General features: G+C 44.6%; 1 protein-coding gene across 9 annotated transcripts in view; it reads left to right on the top strand.

Annotated features, from left to right (window-relative positions):
• Positions 1–22640, top strand: part of NKIRAS1 (NFKB inhibitor interacting Ras like 1) — a 44461-nt gene that overhangs the window by 19006 nt on the left and 2815 nt on the right. For 6 of the 9 annotated variants that reach the window (XM_008266059.5, XM_008266060.5, XM_070072861.2 and 3 more), the window contains one exon: positions 9004–9245. In XM_008266059.5, the coding sequence (XP_008264281.3) occupies positions 9004–9245 (242 nt within the window). Of the gene's footprint in view, positions 1–8981; positions 9246–19498; positions 19559–22640 lie in introns of those variants that run through there. The other 3 variants (XM_089332308.1, XM_089332307.1, XM_089332306.1) reach the window with 2 other exon arrangements.

The following is a 22640-nucleotide window of genomic DNA, read 5'->3' as shown; positions in this document are numbered from 1 at the left end:
GTATGCCAGTGCTGTGCTAGCTCCAAGCCAGGAGCCAAGAACTCCATCCAGTCTCCCGTGTGTGGCGTGGACCCAAGTACTGAGTCATCATCTGCTGCCTCCCAGGGTGCAGGTTAGCCGAACTGTAGATCTGTAGGGGAGATGGGCTAAATCCTAGGAAAAATGATATGGAATGCAGGCATCCCAAGCAGCGGCTTAACCCATTATACCACAACACCTGCCTCTTTTATTCGTTAAAAAATGGTAGCAGTGGAGGGAGGAGGGGCAGGGTGTTTGGCATTGTGTTTAAGATGCTGTTTGGGATGCCCACATGCCATATTAGAGTGTGTGAGTTTGAGTCTCAACTCCCCTCCTGACTGCAACTTCCTGCTAATGTTTATGTATCCTGGGAGGCAGCAGGTGATGGCTCAAGTAGTTGGGTCTCCGCCACCCGTGTGGGAGACCCAGATTGAGTTCCTGGCTCGTATGTTTGGCATAGCTCAGCCCTAGTTGTTTGGGGGCATTTGGGGAGTGAACCAGCATGTGGGAGATTTCTGTCTCTCTCCCTCTGTCCTCCTTCCCTCTGTGCTCTCTTTGTCTCTGTCTCTCTCTTCTACTGGCCCCCACTTTGTCTCTCTCTGCCTCTCAAATAAATTAAAATAAACAAACTTGGACACAATGGCTAGTTCAGCCACCAACTCAAACACAAGAAATTTTGTTAAAGATAATTACAATTTTTGTATGCAGAAATGCTTTGTGCATACTTCCCATTTAATCCAACAGAATATTACAAAGATGTATACTCAGAGATGAAATTTGGTACATTTAGAATTTATACTGCTTTATCAAGGATATTCTTTTTTTTTTTAAAGATTTATTTTATTTATTTGAAAGACAGAGTTACAGAGAGAGGTAGAGACAGAGAGAGAGGTCTTCCATCTGCTGGTTCACTCCCTAGATGGCCACAACGGCCGGAGCTGCGCCAATCTGAAGCCAGGAGCCAGGAGATTCTTTCAGGTCTCCCACATGGGTGCAGGGGCCCCAAGGACTTGGGCCATCTTCTACTGCTTTCCCAGGCCATAGCAGAGAGCTGGATCAGAAGTGCAGCAGCCAGGACTAGAACTGGCGCTCATATGGGATGCCAGGGCTTCAGGTCAGGGCTTTAACCTGCTGCGCCAGAGCGCCAGCCCCTATCAAGGATATTCTTAAATGAAACTTGGAAGAACATGATGATGAAGAACGTAATGACTGCTAATATACTTGGTGCCATTGCATTGATTTGTACAAAGCTGTCAGCAGTCTCACCACAGTACTTTCGCACCTTCAGTGCAAATGTCAACACACAGTGGAAAAGACATCTTAGTAATTATTATGAAATTAGTTTTGCCCCTGTGGATCCCTGAAAGGAGACTTAACAGGGTCTATAGCCCATATTTTGAGAGCTGTAGGGTTATGTGCATATCGTCAACTGAGTAGCATGGTGTTTTTGTGATCTTTTGCTTTTTATTTTTTTTCCTTCTGCAGCTTGATTTTTTAAGCTTTTATTTAATGAATACAAATTTCATAGGTATAGCTTAAAATATAGCGATTCTTCCCCCCATACCTGCCTACCCACCCCCTTCCCTTCCCACCTCCTGCTCCCTCTCCCATCCCATTCTTTATTAAGATTTGTTTTTACTTTATATACAGAAGACCAACTCTATACTAAGCAAAGATTTCTACAGTTTGTACGCATACAGACACACAAGTATAAAGTACTGTTTGAAAACAAGTTTTACTGTTAATTCTCATAGTACAATTCATTAAGGAATAAGTGCACAGTGACTCCTATTGTTGGTTTAACAATTGACACTCTTATTTATGACATCAGTGATCACCAGAGGCTCTTGACATGAGCTGCCTAGGCTATGGAAGCCTTTTGAGTCCACAAACTGTCAGTATTTAGACAGGGCCATAAGCAAAGTGGAAGTTCTCTCCTCCCTTCAGAGAAAAGTACCTCCTTCTTGATGGCCCCTTCTTTCCACTGGGATCTCACACACAGAGATCCTTCATGTAGGTCATTTTTTGCAACAAAGTCTTGGCTTTCCATGCCTGAAATGCTCTCATGGTGTTTTCAGCCAGATCCAAATGCCTTAAGAGCTGATTCTGAGGTCAGAGTTCTATTTAGGGTGTTTATCATTCTCTATGAGTCTGCTGTGTGGCCTGCTTCTCATGTTGGATCATTCTCTCCTTTTTAATTCTATCTATTGTTATTAGCAGACACTTGATCTTATTTATGTGATCTCTTTGACACTTAATCCTATCTATATGATCAATTACACACTTAACATGATCACTTTAACACATAAGATGGCATTAGTACCACCCAGCTAAATGGGCTTTGGAGTCCTAAGTTTTTAGCTTTACCTTTAGGGGTAAGTCCATGGGAATGTGTGCTGAACTGTACAGCTCCTCCCTCTCTTTATTCTCACTCTTATTTGTTACTGGAATCTATTTTCAATTGGATTTATATACCTAAATTGGATTTATACCTAGTATAAGTTCTAATATCAACCAATGACATTAAGTAGAAAAAGAAAATACTAAAATAATAAACTGTTACTCTACAGTCAAGACAAGGGCTGTTCAAGTCATTACTTCTCATAGTGTCAGTTTCACTTCTTCAGGTTTCCTTTTAGGTGCTCTGTTAGTTGCTACAGATCAGGGAGAACATACAGTATTTGTCCCTTTGGGACTGGCTTATTTCACTAAGAATGATTTCCAGATTCCTCCATTTTGTTGCAAATGACCGGATTTTTTAACTGCTGTGTAGTATTCCATGTAGTACATATCCCATAGTTTCTTTATCCAGTCTTCCGTTGACAGGCATTTAGGTTGATTCCAGGTCTTAGCTATTGTGAATTGAGCTACAGTAAACATGGAGGTGCAGATAACTCTTTTATTTGCTGATGTCTTTTCCCTTGGGTACATTCCGAGGAGATGGCTGGGTTGTATGGTAGGGTTATATTCAGATTTCTGAGGTCTCTCCAACCTGTCTTCCATAGCAGCTTTACCAGTTTGCATTCCCACCAACGGTGGATTTAGTGTGCCTTTTTCCTCACATCCTCGCCAGCATCTGTTGTTTGTTGATTTCTGTATGAAAGCCATTCATTCTAACCGGAGTGAGGTGAAACCTCATTTTGGTTTTGATTTGCATTTCCCTGATAGCTAGTGATCCTGAACATTTTTTCATTTGTCTATTGGCCTTTTGGATTTCCTCTTTTGAAAAATCTCTAAGCCTTTGGCCCATCTCTTAAGTGGGTTGGTTGTTTTGTTGTTGTGGAGTATCTTGACCTCTTTGTAGATTCTGGTTATTAATCCTTTATCAGTTGCATAGTTTGCAAATAATTTCTCCCATTCTGTCGGTTGCCTTTTCACTTTCCTGACTGATTCTTTATGGGTGCCGGTTCAAGTCCCGGCTGCTCCACTTCCAGTCCATCTCTCTGCTATGGCCTGGGAAAGCAGTAGAAGATGGCCCAAGTCCTTGGGCCCCTGTATCTGCATGGGAGACCTGGAAGAAGCTCCTGGCTCTTGGTTTCTGCTTAGCTTAGTTCTGGCTGTTGAGACCATTTGGGGAGTGAACTGGCAAATGGAAGACCAACCGACCGCTGGCACCGCGGCTCAGTAGGCTAATCTTCCGCCTGCAGCGCCGGCACACTGGGTTCTAGTCTTGGTTGGGGCACCAGATTCTGTCCCGGTTGCCCCTCTTCCAGTCCAGCTCTCTGCTGTTGCCCGGGAGTGCAGTGGAGGATGACCCAAGTCCTTGGGCCCTGCACCCCATGGGACACCAGGAGAAGCACCTGGCTCCTGTCTTCGGATCGGTGCGGTGCGCTGGCTGCAGCGTGCCAGCCACTGCGGCCATTGGAGGGTGAACCAATGGTAAAGGGAGACCTTTCTCTCTGTCTCTCTCTCTCACTGTCCACTCTGCCTGTCAAAAAAAAAAAAAAAAAAAAAAAAACGACCTCTCTCTCTCTCTCTCTCTCTCTCTCTCATCTCTCTCTCTTTTTCTCTGCCTTTACCCCCTCTCTCTTTGTAACTCTGCTTTTCAAATAAATAATAGATAAATACATAAATCTTTTTAAAAAATTTATTTTGGTGTATATAATTTTTGAAATCCATACATAGTTTTTCTTTTTTTTCTAAGTTTTTAAGCTTTTTATTCAGTGGGAGAAATACATAGGAGAGTGAGGGTCCTATCTAAAACAGGGAGTGAAATCTGAGTTCATACTGTGTACCAGGAGCCAGCCACATGGAGGAGCATGTAGGCCGAGAAGCATGGCCATGCGCCCTGAAGGCGCAGGGCAGCGCTGGCCCACAATCCATAGTTTTTTCATAATACATATTTCCATGAACCTTTTGAAGACCCCAGGTAACATGTTTCCTAAAAAAAAAAAAAAAAGAGGTGATACATTTCTTTGAGACTTCACATGTTTATGAATGTCTTTATTTTACATTCACTTGAATTATAATTTTGATGAGCCTGGAACAATAGGTTGAAAATTCTGTTAAAGTATCCTTTTTCAAGTTCTTGGGACCAGTGTGTCAAAGATTTGAGTTTTTTGGATTTTGGAATATTTGAATAGATTCTACTGGTTGATCATCCCTAATCTGAAAGTCTGAAATGTAAAGTACTTTAAAATCTGAAACTTTCTTGAGCACTGACATGATACTCAAAAAGTTTCAGGTTCTGGAGCATTCTTTCAGAAAAATTTTGATAACATTGCTCCATTGTCATCTTTTCCTCCTTTTAAAAATTATAAAATGTATTATTCATATATGGAAGAGTATGTAAAATTCATGTATGATTTAACAAATAATTATAAACCAAACCAGCATTTATTTGGCTCCTCATGTCAACCTGGTCCTCCCCTTGACTTTTGGTTTACTGTTCCTTTCTCTTTTCTTTTCTTTCTTTATTTTTTTAAAGATTTATTTATTTACTTGAGAGGCAATTACAGAGGGAGGGACACACAGAGAGGTCTTCCATCCACTGGTTCATTCCCCAAATGGCTGCAACGGCTGGAGCTGGGCTGATCTGAAGCCTTGAGCCAGCAGCTTCCTCCCGGTCTCCCATGTGGGTGCACAGGCCCAAACACCTGGGCCATTTTCCATTGTTTTCCCAGGCCATCAGCAGGTAGCTGGATCAGAAGCAGAGCACTGGGGCACGAAACCAGTGCCCGCATGGGATTCCGGTGCTGCATGCGGAGGCCCAAACTACCACACCACAGTGCCAGCCCCAGACTGTTCCTTCTATTCTTTATAGTGTTGCCACCTATGTCTTTTTTCATTAAATGGTATTGTATATTTTTGCCTGTTACAGACTATATGAAAAGGATCATTCTCCAGTGTCTGGCTCCTTTCACGAACACATTTGTTTTATTCATCCATTTCATTGAGTAGCTGTGGTTTGCTAACTTTCATTGCTAAATAGTATGGTATTGGATGACAATACCGGAGGTTCTCTCTCCTATCCTGATGAATGCTTGGGTTGCTTCCGTTCGAGGGCTTTAGAAATAATGCTGCTACAAACAGACTTGTAGAGGATTCTTCCCTGAAATAGTGAGTATGTTCCAAGACTTCCACTGAATGTTGGAAAACATGGATAGTACCAAACTCTGTATGTACAGTTTTTTTCTTATATGTACATGCCTCTGATAAAATTTAACTTGTAAACTAGGTATAGTAAGGGGATGAACAATAATATTATAGAAATATAGAATGTAACAACTTACTGTAATAAAAGCTATTTAAAACTTACGAATTATTTATTTCTGAAATTTTCTACGTAGCATTTTCAGACTGTGATGGCCATGGGTAGCTGAAGCCTTGGAAAGTGAAACTGTGGATCATGTGGCCTTAACTATTAGGTGAGAAATTCTGGGGGAAAAGTCTAGAGTGAATTTGCCACTTCAGAGGTGTCTACAAAGTATTTCAGCTTTATCAGATTCTGTTGTCTTCTTGTGCTGCTTTGAGCAATCTTGGAGGCATTAGGATTCTTGATGCTTACTGTGTAGAAATGTTGCTGGTTCTCTTTGTTCCCAGTTGCTGCAGTTTGATTGATGGTGTTGTTCCCTTCAAAGTCAATGTTAAAATGACTCCTCAATGCAGTAGTGTTAAGAGGTGTGGCCTTTGGGAGGCAATGAAGTCATTCGAGCTTGTCCTCACAAACAGGATTTGTTCCTTCTAAGGAGGTTAACCTTTCCCTCTCTTCCACTATGTGAGGACATGTTGGACCCTTCCAGGGAGCGCAGCAGGAAGCCGCCATCTTGGAACGGGAGACTGGGGCCGCAGCAGACACCCAGTCCTGCCTCCTCGATCTTGAACTTTCCAGTCTCCAGCACTGTGAAGCAGATTCTGTTGTTTACCAGTTACCTGGGCTGTGGTATTTTTATTGTAGCAATATAGATGGACAAAGACGTCAGTGTTCTGGAATTTCAGAGTCATGGTGTTCTAGAATTGGTCTCTTTTCATCCTTTGTACTAGGCAGTCTTTGGGCCCTTTCAATATGGAAATGCTTGTTCAGTTCTGGATTATTTAATTTATGGCCTACCTTGTCTGTCTGCTTTTTCTGGGACTCTGTGTTTGGATGCTGGATGTCATGGATTGGTCCCTTTCTCTTCCATCTCAATATTTTTGCTTTGTTTTTTGAGAGGTTTCCTAATTTTTATTTTCCAGTTCTTCTGTTGTGTTTTTATATAATATACTGCTCTTGTTCTACAGGTACAGTCTTGTCTCTGTGATATAATACTAGATAATGGTTGTTTTGGTTTTTGTATAGCCTGTTTCTTTTGAGGTATTCTTTTAAAAAATTAATATTTTTATTTATTGGAAAAGCAGAGAGGGCAAATCTACCACCCACTGGTGTACTCCCCAAATGCCTGAAACAGCTGGGGTAGGGTTAGAATGAAGCCGGGATTCTGGAACTCAGCCTGGATCTCCCTTATGGGCTCAGTGACCCAAGTACTTGGGCGACAGCTGGCTGCCTCCCAGGGCTGAGAGGAAGCTGGAATTGAATGCAGAACCAGGCTGTCTGATATAGGATGTGGGCATCCCAAGAGGTGTCTTAACCGCTACGCCAAACACCTGTCTTGCTCTCACGTACTGCTTTCTGATTTTCAGCCGCTGTGTTTGCTCAGGGGTCTGGTGAACTTTTGTTATCTGCTCACAATAAAGAATGGAGACCAAAAAGCTGACGGGAAGCTCTAAGCACGTGGATAGTGTTCTGACTCTGAGAGTCACTGAGATGGTTTGGCTGGGGCGTTTGGGAACCGGGGGTGTCAGTGCATTTAGGACTTTTCTTTTTCCATTGGCTACATCCCTCAGATTCTTCTTTGTGGCAGTGAAGGCTGGCTGCCAAAGTTTTGGGAGTAGGGGGCAATCCAGCACTCAGTGTGTTTGTGGACAATGCCACCAACGTGACACACTTTTGCTGTGGAATCATACCCACTCTGGGAGAGCAGGTCTAGAGAATTGAAGGAAAAGGGGTAACTTCCGTTGATCTGTAGACTAACAAAATATCCAAGGGTCTGAGTTTAGTGAAGGGGTTAGGGCTTGGGTAACCAGACTGGTTTTTGGTGGATAAAACATGACATAATGGAAGTCTTAGTAGTTTTTGCTTTTAAATTCCTTCGGAATTAAAACATGAAAGTTTGTGTCTTATTAGAATAACCTTGAATTTCCTCAAGGCTTAATTTAATGACAAGATGACACAGACTCACACATAATCAAATTTAAGAATAATCTTCCCTTACTAAACACTGAACACGCTACTTAATGTAAAGATGTATGCTGACAAAAGGAAGTTTTTGGTTTTTCTTGATCCAATCTGTATATTATTACGTGATTATTTTTAATCTAATACTTACGGACATTTCGTGTAAGGCATCTGGAACCTATCACTCCACAGTGTCTGGGTTGTTTAGGGAATTACAACAATACAATTGTGGTTTTGGTTTAGCATGTTCTACATATGAAGGTGGTTTCTGGGACCATGGCACACCTACCTTGTCGTATACCTCATTAAAATTCAAAGTGCTGGTCTGCTGCACTTAATTCCTTTATCAACAAAGGATTATTTAGTATTTGCTGTGTACACAGAATGGTTTTTTTGACTCAAGGAACTTAGAATAGTTGGAGACAAAACCTGCAGAAGTGGAACAACATGATGGTAAAATGCATTTTCTTTTAAAAGATTTACTTATTTATTTGAAAGACAGAGTTACAGAGAGAGGTAGAGGCAGAGAGAGAGAGGTCTTCCATCCGCTGGTTCACTCACCAAATGGCTGCAACGGCCAGAGCTGGGCTGATCTGAAGCCAGGAGCCAGAAACTTCTTCTGGGTCTCCATGTGGGTGCAGGGGACAAGCACTTGGGCATCGTCCACTGCTTTCCCAGGCCACAGCAGAGAGCTGGATGGGAAATGGAGCAGCTGGGACTCGAACCGGTGCCCATCTGGGATGCTGGCACTGCAGGTGTGGGGAGGGAAGACGTGTGTAGTCCGTCTGAAGTGCTTGCAGGACATTCACTTGGAAGAGCCCCATAGAGAACTGAAGGCCTGGGGCTTAGCCCCAGACTGGATTTGTACATTTTTCAGATGCTTAAACAGGTCCTGGGAATAGAGGTATAGAGACAACAGCCAATTTCTCCCAGATCCTGTCCTTGGCTACGGTGCAGAAAAAAGTGCTTTACTTTGTAAATTGGCCTTTAATTTTCCAATTTAGGTGTTAAGCTCAATAATAGTTATTTTTAAAATAATAAATCTAATTGCCAGATTTTTATTACTATTATTTTTATGCAGAAGAAATATTTTTAGAATGTACTTTGTCCATTTATTATTAACACATATTCATTTTGAAGAATTTAATAAAATAAAAATATTATTGTATGTGGTAAACAAGGAACCTAGAAAACTGACTTCTAAAGAACAGTAAAATACTAAGGCATTAACAGTGGCTTATCCAAAAAGAATATCTTCTTCTTCATCCCAGGGATGGAAGACTGTGAAACGATGGAAGATGTGTATATGGCTTCTGTGGAAACGGACCGGGGAGTGAAGGAGCAGTTACACCTTTATGACACCAGAGGCCTACAGGAGGGCGTGGAGCTGCCAAAGCATTATTTTTCGTTTGCTGATGGCTTTGTTCTTGTATACAGCGTGAATAACTTGGAGTCCTTTCAAAGGGTGGAGCTTTTGAAGAAGGAGATCGATAAGTTCAAAGATAAAAAAGAGGTAAGTATGATGTTCAGAACACCAAATATGACTTAGAATACAATCTGAATTATAGCATGGACTTTGGGTTGTTTAAATATTTAAAAACTACTAAATTGTATTCATAGCCATAGTTTTTTGTTGTTAGTCCAGGAAATATAGGACTGAGCTCAGTTAGGACAGGCATTTGATTTTCTGCCTTTTGCTTGTTACCAAAGTTGAATTTTAATGATTCCATATCTCAAGTCACTAAAGAGCTCATGTTGTTTGGGATCACTATTTCCTTATTTTTTTTTATTGTCTCTTTGGCTAAATAGATTTTTTAAACTATTTATTTTATTTATTTATTTGAAAGGCAGAGTTACAGAAGGAGAGGGGAAAGAGAGACAGATCTTCCATCTGCTGGTTCACTCCCCAAATGGCCACAACAGCCAGGGCTAGGCCAGGCTGAAACCAGGAGCCAGGAGCTTTGTCTGGATCTCCCACACGGGTGTTTTGGGGCCAGAGGACTTTGGACCATCTTCCGCAGCTTTCCCAGGCACGTTATCAGGGAACAGGATCAGAAGTGGAGCAGTGGGGACTCGAACCAGTGCACGCATGGAGGCCGGCAACCCACTGCGCCACAGTACTGACCCCTAAATAGGATTCTTAAAAAAATGTTCTTTTAATTTATGTGAAAGAGAGAAACAGAGACAGGTATCTCCCAACTGCTGATTTACTCCCCAAATGCCTGCAACACTGGGGCTGGGCCAAGCTGAAGCTGGGAGCCAGGAACTCAATCCAGGTCTCCCAGGTAGGTGGCAGAGACCCAACTACTACTTGAGCTATTATCTGTAGCCTCCCAGGATACACAAGCAGCTGAAACCAGAAGCAAAGACAGAACTTGACCCAAGCACTATGATGTGAGATATGGGCATCCTGGTATCCTTTATTCCTTTTTTTTTTTTTTTTTTTTTTTTTTTTTTTTTTTTTAGGATTTATTTATTTGAAAGGCAGAGAGAGAGAGAGAGAGAGTCTTCCATCTGCTGGTTCACTCTCCACATGGCTGCAATGGCCAAAGCTGGGCTGATCCAAAACCAGGCGCCTGGACCTTCTTCCAGGTCTCCCACGTGGGTGCAGGGGCCCAAGGACTTTGGCCATTTTCTGTTGCTTTCCCTGGCCACAGCAGAGAGTTGGATTGTAAGTAGAGCAGCTGGGACTCAAACCGGCGCCCATATGGGATGCTGGCACTGAAGGCGGCAGCTTTACCCTCTATGCCACTGCACTGGCCCCTCCATTGTCTTTAACACTGCACCAATGGCCAAATGTGTATCCCTAAATAGCATTCTTATCTTCAGGCTTACAAAACAAAAATTAGTTATAAATATGGTATTCTACCAATTTACCACTTAAAACCAAGATTCATGTGCTTTACTGTGGTCCCTGAAGTCGTGAATGGACTGGTCCATACCTGTCTTTTTTTTTTTTTTTTTTTTTGAAAGGCAGAGCACACAAGAGACAGAGATTGAGATCTGTCTTCCATCAGCTGGCTCATTCCCAAATGCCTGGGACAGCCAGAGCTGGGCCAGTCTGAAGCCAAGAGCCAGGAACTCCATCTGGGTCTCTGATGTGGGTGTCAGGGACCCAGGTACTTGGGCCATCGTCTGCCTCCCAGGTACATTAGCAGGAAGCTGGATTGGAAGCGGAGATGGGGCTTGATCCTGGCAGTCTATTAAAGGGATACGAGTGTCCCAAGTGGTGGCTTAACTTGCTGTGCCATCTACCCAGCTCCATGCTTATCCTTTTTATTTGTGGCATTCTGCTCCTCTCTTCTGTATTCCAGCAGCACTGGCCTCATTCCTGTTCTTCTAGTTTGATGATTTTGCTCTTCGGTTAAGTCTTTTCTATGTGGTTATCCTGCCTGGAACTCTCTCAGTTCTTTTCCATGGTTGGCTCCTCATTTAGAGGTCCATATCATGTGCTAGGTAGCAGCACTGACTGGCTGATCTTAACCTAGATTTTTGTATTATTTTTTATGTTGAACTTTTCAGATTATTGTAGGTTGATGAGCGGCTTTAAAAGTCATAGATCTTTTACCAAGTTCTGCGCATCGCTGCTCTCTTGGAAAACATGACTGGGCTGTTGACGCTGATACAGTCAGGATGGTAACCTTTCTATCATCCAAGTGCCCCTCATGTTACCCTTTCCTTTAAAAAAAAAAAGATTTATTTTATTTATTTGAAAGACAGAGTTACAGAGAGAGGTAGAGGCAGAGAGAGAGGTCTTCAATCCGCTGGTTCACTCCCCAGATGGCTGTTGTCCGAAGCCAGGAGCCAGGAGCTTCCTCCGGGTCTCCATGTGGGTGCAGGGTCCCAAGGACCTGGGCCATCTCCTACTGCTTTCCCAGGCCATAGCAGAGAGCTGGATCAGAAGAGGAGCCAGGACTAGAACCGGCGCCCATATGGGATGCCAGCACTTCAGGCCAGGGTGTTAACCCACTGCGCCACAGCACAGGCCCTCATGTTACCCTTTCATAGCCACCCACTCTCCTGTCTTCCAAACCCCTTTCTAACCCGCCTGGTAACCACTAATCTCTTCCCCATTTCTGTAATTCTGTCATTTGAAGAGTGTCATGGAGTGATAGAGTGTGCAGCCTCCTGGGATTGGACTTTTTGGTCAGTGTGATTCTCTGGTACATACACACCATGGAGTGCTACTCAGCAACAGAGGCACTGAGGGTCCCATACATGCAACCATTTGGGTGGGTCTCCAGACCGGGTTTCATCATTTATCTGTCGAAGGACATGTGGGGTGTTGATACTTTAAATATTTTTAGTATTTTACTTACTTGCTCAAGATAAATATTCACAAGGTTCAGTCTTTAGAAGTTAAAAAAGTCAGGCTGTGGAGATAGGTCTCACCTGTTTCCATCCTTCCCTCATAAACAGATTAATGCTGTAGTTATTTTCTGGGCTATCCTCTAGATTCCTCTCTCTGTCCAAAAGTTGAAAGAATTGTTAAGTGAACACTCAGAGTTGATAATTAAACTTTGGCTTTGGAGCTGGCATCGTGGTATAGCAGGTAAAGCTGCCGCTTGCAACACTGACATCCGTATGGGTACCAGTTTGAGTCCCGACTGTGGCACTTCTGATCCAACTCCCTGTGGAGAATGGGCCGAGTGCTTGGGCCCCTGCCACCCACATGAGAAACTCCAGAAAAAGCTCCTGGCTTTGGCCTGGACCCGCTCTAGCTGTTGCAGCCATATGGAAAGTGAACCAACAGATGGAAGACCTCTCTCTCTGTCTCCCTCTCCCCCCTCCCTCTCCCCCTCCCTCCCTCACTCCCTCTCCCTCTCCCCTTGGTTTCCAGTTGCATTCATTTTGTTACAAATGACAGGATTTCATTTTTAATTGCTGTGTAGTATTCCATAGTGTATATATACCATAATGTCTTTATCCAGTCTTCAGGTGATAGACATCTGTGTTGATTCCATATCTTAGCTATTGTAAATTGAACTGAAATGGACCTGGGGATACAGATCACTCTTTCATATGCTGATTTCATTTCCTTTGGATAAATTCCCAGCAGTGGATGGTTGGGTCATATGGTAGGTCTATATTCAGCTTCCTGAGGTATTTCCATATTGTCTTTCACAGTTGCTGAACCAATTTACATTCCCACCAACATTGGATTAAGGTACCCCTTTCCTCATATCCTTGCCAGCATTTGTTGTTTGTTGATTTCTCTGAGTGCCCTTCTAATAGGGGTGAGGTGAAATCTCATTGTGGTTTTGATTTGCATTTCTCTGATGGCTAGCGATACTGAGCATTGTTTCATGTGTCTATTAGCCTTTTGAATTTCCTTTCTTGAAAATATCTGTTCACATCCTTTGCCCATTTTTTGACTAGGTTGTTTGTTTTGTTGAGTTTCTTGAGTTCTTTATAGATTCTGGAAGTTAACCCTTTGTCAATTGCATAGTTTGCAAATATTTTCTCCCATTCTGCTGGTTGCGTCTTCACTTTGCTGAGTGTTCTTTTACAGTGCAGAAGCTTCTGTTTGATGTAATCCCACTTATTAATTTTGGCTTTGATTGCCTGTGCTTCTGGGATCTGTTCCAAGAAGTCTTTCCCTATGCCAATGTCTTATAGGATTTCCCCAATGTTCTCTAGTAATTTGATGGTATCAAATTATAGATTTAGGTCTTTGATCCATTTTGAGTGGATTTTTGTGTAAGGTGTAAGGTAGGGGTCTCGTTTCATCCTTCTGCACACGGAGATCCAGTTTTCCCAGCACTGTTTGCTGAAGACTGTGACTCCAGGGGTTGTTTTTTGCTCCTTTGTCAAAGATAAGTTGATTTTAGATGTGTGAATTAATTTCTGGAGTTTTTATTCTGCTCCATTGGTCTACATGTCTGTTTCTGTGCTAATACCAGTCTGCTTTGATTATAACTGCCCTATAGTATGCCTTGAGGTGTGGTATTGTGATGCCTCCGGCTTTGTTTTTATTGTTTAAGATTGCTTTAGCTATTCAGGGTCTCTTGTGTTTCCATATGAATTTTAGCATCATTTTTTCTAGATCTGAAAAGAATGTTGTTGGTATTTTGATTGGTATCACGTTGAATCTATAAATTGCTTTTGATAGTATGGACATTTTGATGATGTTGATTCTTCCAATTCATGATCATGAAAGATTTTTACACTTTTTTATGTCTTCTATTTCTTTAATATTTTGTAATTTTCATTGTAGAGATCTTTGACATCCTTGGTTAAATTTATTCCTAGGTATTTAAATGTTTTGTAGCTATTGTGAGTGGGATTGATCTTAGAAGTTCTTCCTTAGCCCTGGTGATGTCTGTGTATACAAAGGTTTTGATTTTTGTGTATTGATTTTATATCCTGCTGCTTTACCAAACTTTCATGAGTTTCAATAGTCTCTTAGTGGAATCTTTTGGGTTCCCTATCTATAGAATCATGTCATCTGTGAATAGGGATAGTTTGCCTCCTTCCCTATTTGTATTCCTTTGATTTCTTTTTCTTGCCTGATGGCTCTGGCTAAAACTTCCAAGACCATATTGAATATCAGTGGTGAGAGTGGGCATCCTTGTCTGGTTCTGGATCTTAATGAGAATGCCTTCAATGTTTCCTCACTCAGTAGGATGCTGGCTGTGGGTTTGTTATACATTGCCTTGATTGTGTTGAGGAATGTTCCTTCTGTACTCTGTTTGTTTTCTCATAAAAGGGTATTGAATTTTGTCAAATGCTTTCTCTGCATCTATTGAGATAATCATATGGTTTTTATTCTTCAGTTTGTTAATGTGGTGTATCACATTTATTGATTTTCGGTTTTTGAGCCATCCCTGCATACCAAGGATAAATCCCACTTGGTCTGGGTGGATGATCTTTCTGATGTGTTGTTGGTTTCTATTGGCTAGTATTTTGTTGAAGATTTTTGCATCTATATTCATCAGGGAAATTGGTCTGTAGTTCTTTGTCCTATCTTTTTCTGGCTTAGGAATTAAGTTGTTGGTTTCGAGCTTCAATCCATTGTGCATGGTATGATTTTTGAAATTTTTTTTAATTCACTGAGACTTGCTTTATGGCTAAGTATATGTCCTACCCTAGAGAAAGCTCCATGTACTGCTGAGAACAATGTGTTTCTGCAATTGTAGGTGAAAGTTCTGTAGATATATGTTAGGTCCATTGGTCCAAAGTTTCGATTAGCTCTGTTGTTTGTTGATTTTCTATGTAGTTCATCTGTGCATTGATGAAAGTGGGGGTGCTGAAGTCCCCATTACTATTGTATTAGAATCTCTGACTCCCTTTAGATCCATTAACATTTGTTTATTAGCCAGATGGTCATTCGGTCCATATAAATTTATCAAGTCACATCTTCCTGTTGAATGATCCTTTAATCATTACATAGTGTACTTCTCTAAGTTTTTGTGTTAAAGTCTATTTTGTCTGATATTAGGATGGCTACACTTGCCCTTTTTTTTCTTTCCATTAGCATGGAATATCTTTTTCTATCCTTTCACTTTCAGTCTACATGTATCTGTTGGTGAGGTGTGTTTCTTGTAGGCAGCAAATAGATGGGTCTTTGTTGTTAATCCATTTGGCCAGGCTTAACTGGAGAGTTGTGCCATTTATATTCAAGGTGACTCTTGATAAGTAACTAGTTGACCCTACCATTTTTCCATGAATATTCCTATCATTTACTTTGGATTTCTTTTGTAGTCTTACTGGGAGTTTTTCTGTCTTCACTTTCTTTCATGATGATGGCTTTCCTTTTGTGTTTCTGTGTGTAGTACATCCTTTAGCATCTTTTGCAAGGCTGGACCAGTGGTGACAATTTCAATTTCTGTTTGTTATGGAAGGTCTTTATTTCACTTTCATTCATAAATGAGAGCTTTGCTGGGTACAGTATTCTGGATTGACAGGTTTTTTTTCTCTGAAGACTTGGGCTATATCTTGCCATTCTCTCCTAGCCAGTAGGGTTTGTGATGAGAAGTCATCTATGAGTCTAATTGAAGATCCTCTGAAAGTGATGTGGTATTTCTCTTGTGAACATTTTAGGATCTTTTCTTTATACTTTACTGTGGAAAGTTTGACTACAGTGTGTTGTGGTGAAGATCTTTTCTGGTCATGTCTGTTAGGAGTTCTGTGTGCTTTCTGTACTTGGACATTCTTTTCTTTTTCCTAATTAGGGAACTTTTCTGTAATTATTTCACTAAATAGGCCTTCTAGTGCCTTCTCTCTTTCCACACCTTCAGGCACTCCTAAGACTCGTATGTTGGGTCATTTGATAGTATCCCATAGATCTCCAATACTGTTTTTAAGTTTTCTAATTTCTTCTTTTTTTTATCTAAAATTTCTGGAGATTTGTCTTTTAGCTCGGATATTCCTTCTTCTGCCTCACCTACTCTGTTGTTAAGGCTTTCCACTGCATTTTTTATTTGATCTATTGAATTCTTCATTTCTAATATTTCATTTTGATTTCTCTCAAATTTTAATTTCATGGGAAAAATTTTCATTCATGTCATTTATGGTTTTCTTTGTGGATTTGCTTCTGATTGCTTTTGAGTAGTCCTTATGATTAGATTTTTGAATTCCATTTCTGGCATTTCCTCAATCTCTTCATGTTTATATTCTAATATTGAAATGTTGTACCTTTCAGGGGATCATAGTGTCTTCTTTATTCTTGTTTCTTTAATTTTTTCATACAATTTTAGGCATTTGTAGAATATTGGTTTTTGGGTCCCCCCCCCACACTGCCATGGCTTTCATCTTTGAGCTGTGCCTCTGTGCTTTGTGGAATGTCTGTGAATACCAAGAGGTGTGTAGTGGGTGATGCCAGGGAGCTCTGGTCAGTGCTGCAGGGTGTGTATCCAGGATAACACCCAAGTTGGGCCTGGTAGCTCTCCTCTGGTTAACTGGATGGAGAGGAATGGTGTCTTCTGTTGGTGTGCCCACCCCTTCTCCAAGCTGAGCAATGCCCGGGTGTTAGCACCCAGTGTGTTCAACACTCGTCCGCACTGCCGTATGAACCGCACATGTGCTCTGCGCAGTCCTTTCTGTGGGCACGGTTCCTGCTGCTGTGAGCTGCCCTAGGCAACAGGGAGCCCTGAGGGTGTGCAGCAGCCCTCGTGACTGCCCAGAACCCGGCTACACCCTGCCTCCTCTCACGCAGTCGCAGTGTTTTCTCATTCTCACTTCTCAGGGCTCTTAAGGTCAAGGAGTGCAGGTGGGGCCACTCCACCCTGCTAGCCCGTCCTGTCCGCAGGGAGACTGAGGTGTTCAGTCACTGTCCCTGTGTGTTCCAGCCCGCTGGATCAAGTCTGGTCCTCCTGACCAGATTCAGAGTCCACGGGGAACGTGGGTTCTCCTCTCTGGTAAGATCTGTCAATAACAGGCGTGCACAGTGCCCACCAGCCGCAGCACCGCTCGCTTCACAGTTGTACTGGGTGCATCCGAGAGTCCCACAGGTGGCTCTTCCCTTCCCTAGGGATGGCTCCCCCTCCCCACCCATTGCCAGGCAGGTGCAGCTGGCGTGGTGTTGAACTCTTGTGGTTGCCCCTGCTGACGGGGTGGAGGGTGACCCCAATGGCTTCTGGGTACACACACAAGAGCTGCAGCAGCTTCTGTCTGCTTACGTCCAAACATGGCACCAGCCCTCTCACGGCTGGCTGCAGGTCGCTGTTGTAGGAGGGAGAAGGAAAGAGAGAGAGAGAGAGAGAGAGAGAGAGAGAGAGAGAGAGAGAGACATGGCTTCCCCCCGCCCCTGCCCTGGGTGAGCAGTCGCCCGCTGCCCTGAGGGATCCAGGCTGGCCTCGAGCTCCGTGCAGTTCACTGAGCGCTCCCTCCAGCTGTATCAGCAGTGGCAGGGCCTGTGCAGTCCCATGTCACCTGGTGGCCGGGGCGGGTGCTTTTTTCCGGATCCAAGCTGCCGGCTCCTTTGCTGTCTCATTACTCCTTGCTGTGTGTCTGCACCTTCCACGCAGGTCCGGGCCATTTCTGCTGCTCTGTTTCCCCTGCAGCTTCACCCTGGGAGTGCACTTCCTCCACTTTTTTATATTAATTGCACCCAGCCGAAATCAGACCGCCCTGTCACTGTTCTGCCATCTTGGAACCCCCAGACATGGGGTTCTTAAGTCGAAGAGTAAAATATTGCCAAATCGCCGTTCATGGGAATGATAGGAAAATACATGCTTCTCTTTTGACAATAATGATGTTTGATTAAACGTTTGGATTTTGCACATTTGTAGGTGAAAACGGTATTTTAGTAATTTCATTTTCTTAATGACTTTGAACATCTTTTGATTTGTGTTGAAATGACTTTGGTCACTGTGTTACAGTAGATATTTGGGACACAAGGTGAGATGCAAGGAGGTTAACATTTTCAGGTTGGAGCATTGAGGAGAAACCAGCAAAGGAGTCTAAAAAGTTGCCCATGAAGCAGGAGGAAAACCAAGAGATGAGGGCGTCAGGGGGCGAGTGAAGCGCGCAGTGTAGGAAGCAGGGGGTGTGCTGTACGGTGCGCCTGCCTCGTGTGGCACTGGCCGCCGGTCGGCACTGCCAGGCCCTTTGCACATTGCCCTTCCTGCCTCCTACCCAGAGGACAGCCACTGGCCACACTGTACAAATCACAGGGGCGTTTGACTTCAAGGCAGGAACCCAGGCTGCTCTGTCTTCGAGGTAAGCAAACCCGAACAGTGCCTTCCTCCCTCCTTGGGGCAGGCTCAGCCATCCTTCTCACAGCCGGGTGAGACTGGTGTGGCCTGGCTGTCTTGACCTGTTCCTGCACCACCGAAGCGGAGTGTGTTAGTCAGTCTGCACTACAGACCCAGCTCTTCTAGGTTAAAGGGGGATAAAACAGGAAGCAGGAGGCCCGGCTCTCTTGGGCCAGTAGCCCCAAGTTCATTCCAGGCTCTATGAGGCTGGTTACCCTGAAGCAGATCCCCCACCCCACCTTGGGGAGGGGCGTTGTCAGTCAAGCTGGTGAAGTCCTCCAACACCCCTTTCTCTTGGTGGGAAGATGGAACACTCACCCACAGTCCTTGCTGTAGTCCTGTTTCTAACCTTCCCTTGTGCCCCTAAGCCCGACGCCGTGTGTCTGTACCAGACGTGGCACTTAGAGTTGAGCTGAATCTTCACAGAAGCCGCACTGGAGTAGGGGGTATTCTCCCTGTTTGCAGAGATGGCAACTTAGGCTTATGTCAGTTACAGATCACAAAGGTGGGTAAGTAGTGGCCCACTAGCACGTCGGAATTAAAACCACGATTTGAACCCACTTCGGGTATCTTTAACTTCTTTTTATCCACAGCCAATTCTACAACCAAATCCTATCCATTTTGTCTTCACAGAACTTTTTTTTGCAAGTATTTATTTTTTTATTTTAAAGGCAGAGTAAGAGAGGGAGAGACAGAGATCTTCTATCTGCTGGTTCACTCCCCAAATGGCCACTGGACCAGACCAAAGCCAGGAGCTTGGAGCTTCATCTGGCTCTCTCATAGATCCAGGGACATGAGTGCTTGGGCCATCCTCTGCTGCTTTCCCAGGCCATTAGCAGGGAGCTGGGTCAGAAGTGGAGCAGCCAGGACTCCAGCTGGCTCCCACATAGGGTGCTGGCGTCTCTAGTGGTAGCTTCACCCACTGCGCCACAATGCCAGCCTCATTTCATGAACTCCTGGGCCAGTTTCTTTTCTGTTGTTACTGTCGCCATCCTAACTTGCCTGGTTTATTGTAAATATCTTCATATGACTGCTACCTTTCCTAATCCAGTCTGTTTACTACTGCCAGGTAATCTTCCTAAACTGTGCATCTGGGACACACGTGTGGTTATGACACAGTTTCCAAAGGAAGGCCAAGTCGGTAAGGTGTGAGGATGGTGAGGAAACCTTACGTAGGGGACTTCAGAGGTGTAAAGGAGCTCCGCAGCCCACCCGTCATTCTGCCTGGATTGCAGCTTAAGACAAAAAGAAGCCATTATGGAGAAGAGGGTCCACAGGACTAAAGTAAATTAGCATCCTGTGTGGTAGGGGAAACAGGAGGAGACGTGACACGGTGATCATGCAGAATGGGGAACAAAACAGTTCATGGGCTTCCCTCCAGTTTTTATTTATACAGGTAAATGTAAATATTAAATAAAAAGCTTGTAAAAATGAAAAACTGAAGCAGGGAGTAATCAGACTATGTCAGGTGATGCAGACTGGTCAAAAAGGCTGAAGACTGGGCACTGTGACATAGTAGGTTAAGACCCTGCCTGTGGCCCAGGCATCCCATGTGGTGCCAGTTCAAGTCCCGGCTGCTCCACTTCCGATCCAGCTCTCTGCTATGGCCTGGGAAAGCAGCGGAGGATGGCCCAAGTGAATGGGCTTCTGCACCTGTGTGGGAGACCCAAAAGAAGCTCCTAGCTCCTGCCTTTGGATCGGCCCAGCTCCAGCCGTCATGGCCCTTTGGAGAGTGAACCAGCAGATGAAAGATCCTTCTGTCTCTCCCTCTGTCTTCAACTCTACCTCTCTAATAAATAACTTTTTTTTTTTTTTTTAAAAAGGCTAAAGACTAGGAATTGGGTAGTTTCATATTGAATATGAAGGTCATATTCATATTGAATATGAATTTGGAGGTCTGGACCCAAAGCCATTTTAGTAGTGTAGTGAGGTGAAGTCTGATGGAGTGGCCGTAAGAGAATGGAATGCAGGAGACACAGCTTTGCTATAGAGGACAGAAAGGACCTGGAGAAGGAGACGTGGAAATGTTTATTTGTGAGGGCCAACAGTGTCAGGGTGCTCGTGGGAGGGATTCCGAGGGGAGGAGAAAGCTGATGATGGGGTGGTGGTGTTGTCCAGGTAAGACGCTGGGTTTGGGAGCAGAGTGGAGCAGGCTGGGAGAGGGCAGGTTGTGACATGGGGTGGTGGAAGCACTTGGATGTCCTTTTCAGTTTCCTCACTGAGATAGTGTGGCGATCAGTGGACGGGAGGGAAGGTGGGAGAGGAAGCAGAGGTTTCGGAGCTTGGAGAAGGGGCTGAGAGAGACGCTGCCCAGTTCCGGAGTCGGCAGAGACAATGCGTAGGTTTGCTGGGGCAGTGCCAGCTCATTCGAGGCCAGTGGTCATCCACTGGGACCAGCCAACAGGGTTGTGTGTTTTCTCCAGCCCCATCCAGCGGAGTAGTGTGGGCCAAGTCTGGTTAAGAACGTAACAGGGGATGGCTTTTGCCAGGTGAATACGATGGGATAGTGGGGGCAAAAGAGGTCGGTGAAGAGGCACTGGGGACATGAGCAGAAAGGAAGGAGAGTGATGGGGGCTGGCGTGCGTGCTTGTGGTGCAGTTGCAGGGTTAGGCACCTGGGGTCATAGGGCTGCCTGGGATTGAGATCTCATGGGTCTATGGCCATACCACCCTGAACACGCCCGATCTCGTCTGATCCCAGAAGCTAAGCCAGGTTGGTTCTGGTTAGTACTTGGATGGGAGATCTCATGGGGGCTCAGCTGAGGTCTGGGATGTGACTGGCTGAGCTAAGGATGGTTAAGCCCACTGGAGGAGTCAAAGGACTGAGCCCCCGGATACTCGAAGTGCCACCCACGTGTCTGGTATGATTATTAGGAATGTGACCAATGGCAGGGGTGTCCATTTGTGATGGGCCAGCAATGGGCTGGGGGGTGGGGGGGTGGGCGGGGAACATCTTACAGCTACAGTAGCCTAGTAGCTCCAGGCTTCCACTGGGGCTTTTAGGGAAGGACATTGTTGGAGGCAGCATTTTGAGGGTCAAGGACACCTTAACATCCCTGGCCCCCAATTTGGTGCTAGAAGTGTAAGGTGGGGAGAATGGGCTTGTAGAGCTGAACTGGGCAAGACAGATGGGTGCAGTGGGAGTGGGCATTCTGCCAAATTCTAGAGGGCAAAGTGTTAGTTTCTGTTGTTGGGGAGGAGGAGGTGGAAGTCAGACAAGGGGGTGTACATGCGATGTGAGTCCGAGTGGTGACAGGCTTGAGGGCACAGCCCCTGCTTTGAGATGGAGGACGAGATTTACCGGGACAACCAGCACCGTGGGGCTGCTCTTTCACGCTGCCCTGCGGAGCTCAGCAAGACTTGAATTGGAGGGTGGAACATGGTGGCACCCGGCATCTCCACCCCAGCTGCGCCTCAGGGGTCCTCTGAGTCCCGTACCCTTCCGTACGGTCACTTCCTGGGCTTACCTCTTCTGCTGTGGCCCTGGGCACCTGGACTGTGTTGTGATTGCTGTGCTCTGGTCACCTGACCCTGTGCCTGGGAAGCATTCCTGTTTAACTGGATGACTGGTATTTAGCACTGTCGGCCCGCACATTCAATACATATTTAGCAGGCACTTTTCTAGACTGGGAACAATGTGAACACACAAAATGCCTGTGGGGGCCGGCGCTGTGGCACAGGTTAAGCCTCCACCTAGGGTGCCGGCATCCCATATGGGTGCCGGTTCTAGTCCTGGGTGATCCTCTTCCAATCCAGCTCTCTGCTGTGGCCTGGGAAAGCAGTGAAAGATGGCCCAAGTGCTTGGGCCCCTGCACCCACGTGAGAGACCTGGAAGAAACTCTAGGCTCCTGGCTTTGGATTGGTGCAGCTCTGGCCGTTGCAGCCAGTTGGGGAGTGAAGCAGCACATGGAAGGCCTCTGTCTCCCCCTGTCTGAAGCTCTACCTCTCAAAGAAGTAAAACAAACCAAAAGCCTGTGTTCATGGGGCCTCACTTCTAGGGGTTCAGAACTCTCAGTGCCAGGTGTATTTTGATTGATGTTTGAAGCCCTGTATTGCAGAATCTCAGACCTCAAGTATGGCCACACAGAAACCACTGCTCACATCTTAGATGTTAATTTCCCCTTTCATTCACAATGGAGCTAAGCACCCCATACGTGTCTGCGTTTTTAACAAAAATGTGTTGAGGGAGGAGGGTCGTTGCCTCTTACTCCC

This window comes from Oryctolagus cuniculus, chromosome 4 (genome assembly GCF_051225735.1).
Source record: "Oryctolagus cuniculus isolate XC-2025 breed Fujian yellow rabbit chromosome 4, ASM5122573v1, whole genome shotgun sequence".
NCBI classification, from domain to species: Eukaryota; Metazoa; Chordata; class Mammalia; order Lagomorpha; family Leporidae; genus Oryctolagus; species Oryctolagus cuniculus.
Note: the sequence above shows the minus strand (reverse complement) of the source record. Positions and strands in the feature narration are given on the sequence as shown.